This window comes from Dipodomys spectabilis, unplaced genomic scaffold (genome assembly GCF_019054845.1).
Source record: "Dipodomys spectabilis isolate Male_0828 unplaced genomic scaffold, ASM1905484v1 ptg000141l, whole genome shotgun sequence".
In the NCBI taxonomy this organism is placed as follows: domain Eukaryota; kingdom Metazoa; phylum Chordata; class Mammalia; order Rodentia; family Heteromyidae; genus Dipodomys; species Dipodomys spectabilis.
In genome coordinates this window covers 11,089,543-11,101,219 of record NW_024870818.1, presented here as the reverse complement: position 1 = coordinate 11,101,219, position 11,677 = coordinate 11,089,543, and the positions used below count along the sequence as shown (strand labels likewise).

General features: G+C 45.2%; 1 protein-coding gene across 1 annotated transcript in view; it reads left to right on the top strand.

The window, feature by feature from the left end:
• Window positions 1–6,792: 6,792 nt before the first annotated feature.
• Acyp2 (acylphosphatase 2) overlaps window positions 6,793–11,677 on the top strand; it is a 115,624-nt gene continuing 110,739 nt past the window's right edge. The window contains exon 1 of the mRNA XM_042691266.1: window positions 6,793–7,540. Coding sequence (XP_042547200.1) covers window positions 7,408–7,540 — 133 coding nt within the window. The 5' untranslated portion in view covers window positions 6,793–7,407. The remainder of the gene's footprint in view (window positions 7,541–11,677) is intronic.

The following is an 11,677-nucleotide window of genomic DNA, read 5'->3' as shown; positions in this document are numbered from 1 at the left end:
CAGAGCACTAACCTTGAGGGGAAAAAGCTCAGGGACAGCACCTAGGCCCTGAGTTCAACCAACTCCCTCCCTCCCCCCCCCCCCCAAAAAAAAAAAAAGAAGATGGTGATTGGGAGATAGTCGTTCAAGGGCAGCCCAGACAAAAAAGTTTGTGAGACTCTATGTTGATAGATGGCTTGGTATAGCACCTGTCATTCCTAGTGACACAGGGCAGCACAAATAGGAGGATCAAAATCCAGGCAGGCCCATGCATAAAAAGCAAGGTACTCTCATTTTTTAAAGTTTCATTTGATTGTCAAGGTGATGAACAGAGGGGTTACAGTTACATTAGTAAGCTAGTGAGTACATTTCTTGTTGAACTTGTTATCCCCACCCTCACCTCCCCCCACCAACTCTGCAAGACACTATCTTGAAAAAGACCAACACAGAAGGGGCTGGTGGTGTGGCTGAAATGATAGAGAGCCTGTCTAGCAATCAGGAATCCCTGAATTAAGGACCCTAGTACCACCCCACCCTACCCCAAATACAAATAAATTAACGTAGCTGAAAATCAAGTAGATAATATAATAAACAGGGATGTAACTAATTCACAAAATGTATATTCTATCCATGTCTTTATCCAAGTGAAATCAGGAGGCCTTGAGTTCAAGCCCCAGTATTGGTGTCGTGTGTGTGTGTGTGTGTGTGTGTGTGTGTGTGTGTGTGTGTGTGTGTGTGTGTGTGTGTGCGTGTGCGCGCATGCGCGCACACTCTCTTTGAAACTTCCGTATTAGTCCGTAGAGCTAGAAAGGACTAGTAGCTGTGCCATACCTGAGTGAAGTAATGAGGAAGGACTATGGCAGAGTGAAGAGAATCAGTGAGCCTGTGCCTTCTAACAATGGCAGGACTGAGACAAGAGTCCCCATAATTAGATGGCAGGAAAATTTGGTCCCATGCCCGGTTTAAAGCGGGCACACCCAGAAAGCACTATTTATTTATTTATTTTCTGGTTGTGGGGCCTGAACTCTGGTACTCAGTGCTGTCCCAGAGCTTTTGTGCTCAAGGCTTGTGCCAGAGAGCCTTTTTGCTTGGAGATAATCTCTCTCAGTAGTAACAATTTGGGGGATCACATTTACTACCGACACTGGCATGGAGCACAGACATTGCCTATCAAGGAACAGCAGTCAGGAACTCCTACAGCAGCGAAGCCCTGTGTCCTTTCAGAAAGCATTCCACAGAGAGCCCAGATGGTACTAGTTCCTCCAATGCTCAGCTAGGGAGGGGGAGATGAAGGCAAGGGGAAGCATGAACCGTGGCCTCTCCCCATCTTAGTCTAAATCAGAGTAGAACTCTAAGAAAAGGAAACAGCTTTAAGATTACATGTTCTTCTGTGATTTTTTAAAATTAAATTGGTCAAAACCTGGGACAGATTTCACCTTCTGGGAAGAAATATGTTTTCCTGATACAATGTTCAAGTAATTTTCTGATAAACTGTAATAAGATGTCTTCTGGGAAGCCAGTTACTTACTCAGCTGACAGTGTGGAGTCTAATGATTTTTAGTTCAATTTAGGAATAATTATCTAACCATGTCCTTACCTATAAAATATTCCTGCCCTGAGAAGAATTATTGATTGGCTTGTTTAGGCCTTTTCCCTTGTGGAAGTTCATGATTTGGATCCTGCTGGGTCCTGCTCTTTTAATATGATGACAAAAGTACTTTAGGGATAGATATATGTTGAGGGATGAAATGATTTTTTTTCCCAGTCTTGGGACTTAAACTCAGGGCCTGGGTGCTGTCCCTGCGCTCTTCAGCTCAAGGCGAGCGCTCTACTGCTTGAGCCACAGCACCACTTCCGATTTTCTAGTGGTTTTATTAGGGATAAGAGTCTCATGGATGTTCCTGCCCGGGCTGGCTTTGAACCACGATCCTCAGATCTCAGCCTTCTAAGTAGCTAGGACTACAGATGTGAGCCACCGGTGCCGGCTTCCTGAGCTTCTTTTGCTCAAGCCTAGCATTCTACCACTTGAGCCACAGTGCCACTTCTGGCTTTTTCTGCTTATATGGTACTGAGGAATTGAACCTAGGGCTTCATGCATGCAAGGTAACCACTCTACCACAAACCACCTTCCCAGCCCTTGAATTGTTCTTGAAATCAAAATCATTTTTTTCTCTAGTACTGGGCTTGAATTCAGGGCCTCTCTCATTCTTGCTTGGCTTTTTGTTCAAGGCTGGTGCTCTACCACTTAAGCCACTGCTCCAATCCTGGGTTATTTTTGCTGGTTAGTCGGTGATAAAAATCTCTGACTTTTCTGCTGGCTTTGAACCACAATCTTCAGGGGTTAGCCTTCCTGAGTAGCTAAGATTACAGATATGAGCTACCAGCGTCCAGGGAAGTTAATTAAATCTTAAAATCAAATGTCAAATATATCATTCTAGGAATCACTCTCAACTGTTTGTAGTGATGATAGATTAGAGATTTGTAGGTGGTGCCTCCGCAATTCAAATGTCTTTTGGACACAGGGACAGTGTTGTCTACTTTGGTTTCACAGGTTTTAGTGCCTGGCCATCTTTCACACCAATATTATACAGGAAGGACGTTCCTCTGCTACACATTTTATTAAACATGATCCTCTATCATGAATTGTTTTAAAGGATTCAAGGAAGCGGATAACCTAGCAAGATTTTAATTTCAACCAGTCATAATAGAGCTTAGTTATTCCTAAGTTGTTCAGGTTATAAAAGACACACTTTTTTCAGGCTCTGGTGCTCACACCTGTGATCCTAGCTACTCAAGAAGTCTGAGATCTGATGATCACAATTTGAAATCAGTCAGGCCAGGAAAGACTGAGACTTTTTTTTTTTTTAATCTTTAGGTAGTTGTACAAAGGAGCTGCCATTTAACAAAGCAGTTTGAAGACAGTATATCTTGACCAGTCACCCATTCTTCCCCTACCCACCCTTTCCCTCATTCTTCTTAATTTTGTAGGAAATACACTGGATTCTAGTCTGCATTTTCCTCCTCTTCTCTTCATTTAGTTCACCCCTTCCTCTTAACCCCACCCCACCCCTTTGGAATAGCTCTTTTCTGGTGTCTTATTTTGCTGAACTTTGATTCTGCCTTTCTTTTTTTTTTTTTTTTTGGTCGGCTGTGGGGCTTGAACTCTGGGCCTGGGCGCTGTCCCTCAGCTCTTAAGCTCACAAGGCGAGCACTCTACCACTTGAGCTACAGCGCCACTTCCGGTTTTCTGGTGGTTTATTGGAGATAGGAGTCTCACAGTCTCTCTGCCCGGGCTGGATTTGAACCGCGATCCTCAGATCTCAGCCTCCTGAGTAGCTAGGATTACAGGCGTGAGCCACCAGCGCCCGGCTTGATTCTGCCTTTCTAAGAAATTACAGTATTTGAGTTCTCCTTTGAACCTACTTTGTTTCAGTCAATACATTTATATACATTTACACACCACCCAAAACAACAAACCAGCCAGGTGCTAGTATATATTTACTTATCAATTGTTTTTGAGGCAAGTTCTTGTTATGTGATTAGAGCCACATATGCTAGAGCACAAAAGTGCAGGGACAGTACCCAGACCCTGAGTTCAAGCCCCAGGTCCAGTGCACGCTCTCTCTCTCTCTCTCTCCCCTCAAACATTTCAATTTAATTATGCATATGTGAAGAGCTTGGATACATTTGCTAGCATAAAATATCTATTAATCATGTTCAGTGTTGGTGATATTATATTTAAGTTGCTAAGGTTCTTTGAAACATGTCAGTATGTATCATGAACAGTATATTCTCAGACTCCTTGATCTAATTCCTTTAATTTATAAGTATTTTAACTTTTAATGTAAAAATATGGAAAGAATATGCATGAATATTTCCTTCACAATATTTTTATGGTAATGAAAAAAATGAATAGTTTGAATATAAAAAGGATTTAAATAGGGCTTGAACTTGGGGCCTGGGCACTGTCTCTGAGCTCTTTTACACTCTACCACTTTGACCCACAGTGCCACTTCTGGTTTTCTGGTGGTTATTTGGAGATAAGAGTCTCACAGACTTTCCTGCCTAGGCTGACTTTGAACCATGATCCTCAGATCTCAGCCTCCTGAGTAGCTAGGATTATAGGCATGAGCCACTTGCAGCTGGCTTTTACTTATTTTAAGTAAAATTTCAATTCCACAAGCCAGATTATGAGTATAATGGATCTTGATAAATGTAATATCCATTGTGATAATTATTAAAAGATTTATTGGAAAGACTGCCATATGAATATAAATAATAAGCTAGAACTTATAGCATAAGTATTTAAATGTGTGTGTGTGTGTGTGTGTGTGTGTGTGTATGTTAGTACTGGAGGTTGAAGTCAGGGCTTGTACACTGTCATTTAGCTTTTTCAGTCAAGGCTGGTGCTTGACCACATGAAGTAAAGCTCTACTTCTGGCTTTTTGGTGGTTATTTGGAGATAATGGTCTCATGCATTTTCCTGCCTCAGCTGCCTTTGAACAGGGATTCTCAGATCTCAGCCTCTTGAGTAGCTAGGATTACAGGTATGAGCCACTGCTTGACATGTTTTATATTTCTGTTATTGCTGAATTCACACTGCATATATATGCATGTATGGAGAGGGGAAAGGGAATACACAAAAGATAATAATTGTGCTAGTATTATGGATTTTTTTCAAAAATTTCTCGAGAGTTTTCTAAAATTGTTAGATGCTTAGAACTTCTAAAGTCAACAGTTAAATGTTCAAAGTTAGTTTAAATTTTGGAAATATTTGCTTAAAAATTCTAAAGTCTTAGAATCACAACTTATTGGCAGTCCATGCTGAAATGGTACCTAAAAATTTCTGTTTGCTAATGGCTGGCTGTTGGCAGACAAAGTAAACTTTGTAGCTAAGCAAATGTCAGTTGTTGCTATAGCACTTCTCAAGTTAAAGCTATGTGATAATTGGCAGGGGTAATCTTGTGTAAATGTGAAGCTAAATCAAGGGCAGATTAGGAAAAGGAAAATGTCAACCCTCTCAACAGCGATTTGGAAGACACAGAAGCAGAGGGAAGAACACACTAATAATGATGATGAAATCTGGCAAGCCAGAGTTTGCTGCTGCAGGGCTATTGCAGATCAAGAGTAGAATTTGTTTTTGTTTGTTTTTTTAAAGCTTTCTGTGCAATGCCTTGACTTTAGGCCACCTATAAGATCTGGGGAAGCAGGTAACACGAAGGTTAGTGGAGAATGAAGACTTAGGACTAATTCTAAATGTGATGGAAAGACTCCTCAAGCTATTTTAAAAGCATTATTTAAAATCTATGTTGAGCTGGGTGTGGTAAAGTATGCCTGCAATTCCAGCACTTCGGAGGCTAAGGCAGAAGGATCACAAATTTGAGGACGGCCTTGGTCTACATAGGAAGACGTCTCACAAACAATCCTAGCTACTCAAAGAGGCTGAAATCTGAGGATTAAAAGCCAGCATCGAACCAGCCTTTATAGGAAAGACCATGAGACTTACCTCTAATTAACCACCAAAAAGTTGGAAATTGGAATTTGGCTCAAATGGTAGAGTGCTAGGCTTGAGTGGAAAAAAAACTAAAGGACAGTGCCCAGGCCCTGAGTTCAAGCAAGCCCCAATATTAGCAGAAAAGAACCCCTGCTAATCCATAGTCTACATAAGTTAACTGTAAAGGAAATGAGAGGAAGAGATGAACTGTGTAGTCTCTGCAATACACCAAGACTTTATTATATAAAATTACCCAGAGTAGCAGGATACCCGTGGCTCACACCTGTAATCCAAGCTACTCAGGAGGCTGAGACCTGAGGATCGAGGTTCAAAGCCAGTCCAGGCAAGAAAGTCTGTGAGACCCTTATTTCCAGTTAACCACCAGGAAACCAGAAGTGGTGCTGTGGCTAAAGTGGTAGAGCACTAGCCTTGAGCTGAACAGCTGAGGGACAGTGCCCAGGCCCAGAGTTCAAGACCCACGACTGACCAACAAAGAAAAAAAAAAAAAAAAAGAAAGAAAAGGAAAAAAAAATTACCCAGAGTAACGCCCAGAATGTATTTTACCTCAAGAAATTATTTAAACATATTCTATTAATTTATAAGATGAGTTTTTGGTGTTCCCTGATAGACCTGCTACACAGTATTGATAATCAGGTTTTAGTGGATTATTTTGATGATAGACCCGATACTCAGTATTGATAATCAGGTTTTAGTGGATTATTTTGACCACGTGGCCAGGTTAAAAAAAATATAAAGGTATTGAGGAGAACAAGTAAGTTTAGAAATGCAAATTCTGGGGCTGGGAAGGTGGCTCAGTGGTAGAGCACTTGCCTTGCATGCCTGAGGCCCTGGGTTCGATTCCTCAGCACCACATAAGCAAAAAGAAGAAAGCTGGAAGTGGTGCTGTGGCTCGAGTGGTAGAGCACTAGCCTTGAGCTGAAGAGCTGAGGGACAGCGCCCAGGCCCAGAGTTAAGGCCCCATGACCAGACCCCCCCAAAAAAAAAAAATAGAAATGCAAATTCTCATGCATTCAAGGGACTTGAACTGCAGAGGGTAGCAGATTATCAAAAACTGTCTCCATATCCTTTGGAATGATGGGTTAATAAAGTAAGACTTTATAATAGCTCATCACGAAATAAAATTCCCTCAAGTGTTTTCACTGTCCTAGGCTCCTAGGCAACTGAGATGTTGTCGAGCAATTATATCTATCTATCTATCTAATTTCACATACACAAGTATTTCCAGTCAGCAGACAAGACTACAATGTTTTATTTTTGTTCCCATCAACATGAGAGAACTCAAGATTTTTAAAAAATTAACTTGTTATTATGAAGGTGATGTCCAGAGGGATTACAATTACATGAGTCAGGTAATGAGTACATTTCCTTTCTTACTGAATTCATATTCTTGAAAAGTTTTTCTTGTTCCGGAAAATACCACCATCTCTTTACTATAGGGATAACAGGCCTTTGTGACATAGAATTGCTGAAAAGCTTGCAGACCCCGTCCTAGGAAATGCCTCAGCATCATCTGATAGACCGGCAGGTGCCTGGGCGTGTTTCCTATTCAATTCACTAACCACACAGCCTCCGAGCTGGCGGGCTTGCGTCTGCGCAGCAGCAACGCTGGGCCTGGAGGAGAGGCTGCAGTGCGGAGACCCCCCGCAGCTGTCTCCTCCAGGGAGGCGGGGTGGGGGTGGCCTTGCCTGGCTCTCTCCTCCAGGTGTACCCAGGGTCCAAGCGCGCGGCCACCGCCGCCGTCTAGGTGTGGTTCAGCCCCTCTTCAGTGCAGGGGGCGGGCGGGCGGAGTGCGGGGCGCACGACGCCCCCGTCCCCGTCCCCGTCCCCGCCGTCTCATTTGCGGCCTCTGACGCGTGACCCCGCCACGCTCGCGTCCCGGGCCGGTGCCAGGCGCGGGTGCGTCCGGCGCCCCCATGTGCCTCCTCCCGGCGGCCGCACTCGCCGCGCCCCGCATCCCGCTCCGGCTCCTCGGGAGAGGGCGCGCCGCCATGTCCACCGCACAGCCACTCAAGTCCGTGGACTACGAGGTGTTCGGCCGAGTGCAGGGTAGGAGCCGCCTTGCAGTGCGAGACCCACATAGGGCCCGGGGAGGGAGTGCAGAAAGTTAGGAGGAGAACCTTCCATCTTGTGAAGGCCTCTTCCTCTAGGGCGGGACTTCCGCTCAGCCATGACACAGCAAGCGCGGGTGGGAAAGGAGGCGAAGTGCGCATGCGCGGAAGCTGGGCTCGGCCGGGGAGAGAAGGGAGAGGAAGAGCTGGGCCCACGGGTGGTGGAAAGCGGGGCGGGGAGAGGAGGGCCTGGGGCGGAGGGCTGCTGGGAGCCTTGGCCTTGCGGGTCCAAAGGGAAAGGTTACAAAGAGTAGGAAAACTCAACAATCAAGTTACTTCGAACAAAATGAGTACTTAGAAGCGGACACGTGGGGCGGCGGTGCGGGCAGATGGGAGGAAGAGTGTGCGGGCAGAGACAACGTGCAGTGTGCGGGGGGTGGCGGTGCGGGCAGATGGGAGGAAGAGTGTGCGAGCAGAGACAACGTGCAGTGTGCGGGTGGGGCGGTGCGGGCGGATGAGTGGAGGGAGGAAGAGTGGGCGAGCAGAGGCAACGTGCAGTGTGCGGGCGGGGGACGGTGCGGGCGGATGAGTGGAGGGAGGAAGAGTGTGCGAGCAGAGACAACGTGCAGTGTGCGGGGGGGGGGGGAGGGGAGGGGGACGGTGCGGGCGGATGAGTGGAGGGAGGAAGAGTGGGCGAGCAGAGACAACGTGCAGTGTGCGGGGGGGGGGGCGGTGCGGGCGGATGAGTGGAGGGGAGGAAGAGTGGGAGAGCAGAGACAACGTGCAGTGTGCGGGGGGGGGGCGGTGCGGGCGGATGAGTGGAGGGAGGAAGAGTGCGAGCAGAGTCAACGTGCAATGTGCGGGGGGGGGGGCGGTGCGGGCGGATGAGTGGAGGGAGGAAGAGTGGGCGAGCAGAGGCAACGTGCAGTGTGCGGGGGGGGGGCGGTGCGGGCGGATGAGTGGAGGAGGCGGTGCGGGCGGATGAGTGGAGGGAGGAAGAGTGGGCGAGCAGAGGCAATGTGCGGGGGGGGGGGGCGGTGCGGGCGGATGAGTGGAGGGAGGAAGAGTGGACGAGCAGAGTCACAACGTGCCACGTGCTTACGAGAAAAGGGACCCAGTGAGGGGGTGGGGGGCTTGGGAGAGAGGGGGTGATCTGACTTGAATCGAGGTGTGTCGTACAGGGCTGGGAAGGTGGCTCAGTGTAGAGCGCTTGCCTAGCATGCATGCAGCCCTGGGACTGCTCAGCACCACATACACAGAAAAAGCTGGAAGTGGCGCTGTGGTTCAAGTGGTGGAGCACTAGCCTTGGGCACAGAGAGGCTCAGGGACAGCGCCCAGGCCCTGAGTTCAAGCCCCATGACTGGCAAAAAAAAAAAGGAAAAAAACAAACGTGCATTGTACTCCTAAATTGACATGTGAAATTGAAACCCTTTTTTTGTAACTATTTAAAGATTATTAATTTAGTTATTTTGCCAGTCCTGGGGCTTGAACGCAGGGCCTGGGCACTGTTCCTGAGTTTCTTTAGCTCCAGGCTAGCACTCTACCACTTGATCCACATTGCCAGCCCCAAAATAATTTTTACAGTTAAACGAATTTTTAAAAAATGGAGAGGAAAATAACAGAAGGTGTTTAAACTACTTGCCCTGTTGCTTGCCATTGAAACTACTTGGGCTTGACTTGAAAATTTTAGGACATTGAAATAATATTGACAGTTCTTTTTCAAGGTTACAGAGACATCTCAATTCTTAAAAGAAGTGCTACCTAATTTACATTTCATTACTTAGTTTAAAAGGTGGTAGTGGCTGACTTATTGGAAGTAATAGTTATAAATTGCAACATTAAATCACTCCTTGAAATTTATCCAATGGAAGTAAATACTGTGGTTATTAATATTCACTAATTCATTTAAAATAAAGGTTTCTAACTGGAAAAATTTACATCATTCTTGAATTGAATCTGATGTTCTATATATCCTCAGAGAATTTTATCCTATTGATGTGCTTGAGAATTTCTTATTGCTTACCCTGTTAGAATTTTCTGCAATCTGCATGATACATGAATATATGCATGGACATGGATGTTCATAAAATAGAGAACTATATCTCTTTTTCTGGTCATTTGAACTTAAGGTCTGGGTGCTGTCCTTGAGTTCTTTTTGCTCAAGGCCAGCGCTCCACCACTTTCAGCCACAGTGCCACTTCTAGTTCATTGGAAATAAGAGTCTCATGGACTTCCCAGCCCAGGCTGGCTTTGAACCATAGATGATCCATAGATCTCATAGATCTGAGTAGCTAGGATTACAGACATGGGCCACCAACACCCAGCTCAGGTACATTTTGTTGTGGACAAAATCACCCATTCCTTTGCTCAGTTCCAGCTTTTTGCTGGTGAACTTGAAATAAGAGACTCGTAGATCCTCAGATCTCAGCCTCTCTCAGTGGCTAAGAATATAGGCATGAGCCACCAGTGCGGGGCTCCATTATACTTCTGGTTTTGGTTTCCATCTATCCATTCTGCTTTTCTCTGCATTAGTTATTTAAATACCTGTAATATACACAGGACTGTGTCTCTCACTAAATGATAGATACAATATTTTAAAGGTCAGGCTGGTGTCTTGTTCTCTTCAGGGCTGTGCCTCTGGTGAGACTTTCAGTAGGTCTTAAATTACACTGAAATGCCTGGAGATAGCTCTTAAGAAGGAATAGTGATACAGGGCTGTTTTAACTATTTGAATGATGCCATGTGTATGGCTCCTGGGACCAGATCTTGGGTCACGGGGAAATATTGAGTGAGGCAGAATTTTATTCCTTATAAGCAAAGCTTTTCTAAGAGTGAAAGACATTAAAAAATCATTAAGGAATGCTTTTTAAGCTAGTGGCTAGATTACCTTCTGCACACAAAATGTATATATGCAGTCAGGTCCTAGATGAAGGGGTTTATCAGAATATGAAAATTCGATTTTCCATGCTGACATTTAAAAATTCATATGGTTTCTGGAAATAATGTTTCTTTGTAGATTTAAAGTAAATTTGCTTTGCAAATATTCACCTCAGGTTCCTACTGATCCATCTTTCCACAAAGTAAGGAATAGTTGCAGCTGACTGAATTTTGACTGTGTTGTCCAAGACTGAAAGGCTGATGTCTGCTCCAGTTTCCAGAGCAATGTGTCACATCAGCTTCTCTTCTCTTTAGCAAGCCAGGCAGAAAGCAGTGCGGAGCCCTAAAAGCCCATACAAAGCATCTTCTCCAACAGAGGCCCTGACCTGAGTGCTGTGCTCCAGTCAACACTGATAAACTGCACAAGTTTATCAAAAAGAACTTGGAATGTGTTGAGTGGGTGATGGAACTTGGAATACTTGCTTTCCAGATGGCACAGTGCTTCTCAGAATTAACAAGCTGGAGGTCTTGAGACTCCTTGACACACATTTCTTTTAAGGATATAAAATAGAGAGTATTTGAGGGACTCCATAAATACCACCCTTTTCTCTTATTTGAGTTGTTGAGAAGGAAAACAGGAGAGTGGAATTTTGGGAATGTGACTTTTAAAGATCTGTACTGTAGAATTAAACATCCCCACAAAGGTCTAATTCCTGGTGGTACCTTGCTCCCAGCCGAGGGAAAGAGAGGAAGCATCTGGCCTATTAGATAAGTCACTGTGTCCATGTGGAGGAGTCAGGGCAGGGTAGCTGGTAGCCAGGAATTCTTGTAATCTTATCTACTAAGGAGGCTGAGGTGAGGGGTGGAAATGTGGCTCAGTTGGTAGATTGCCAACCACTGAGCCAGGTACTGAGTTTGAGTTATGGTCTCTGACCTTAAAAAAAAGAAAAAGGGCTAGGAAGGTGGCTCAGTGGTAGAGTGCTTGCCTCGCATGTATGAGGCCCTGGGTTCAATTCCTCAGCACCATATAACCACATTAAAAAAAAAAAAAGCCGGAAGTGGGTGCTATGGCTCAATTGGTAGAATGCTAGCCTTGAGCTGAAGAGCTGAGGGACAGCGTCCAGGCCCAGAGTTCAAGCCCCATGACTGACCAAAACAAAGCAAAACAAAACAAAAAAAGGGCTGGGAATGTGACTTAATGGTAGAGTGCTTGCCTAGCATGCATGAAGTCCTGGGTTTGATTTCTCAGTACCGCATA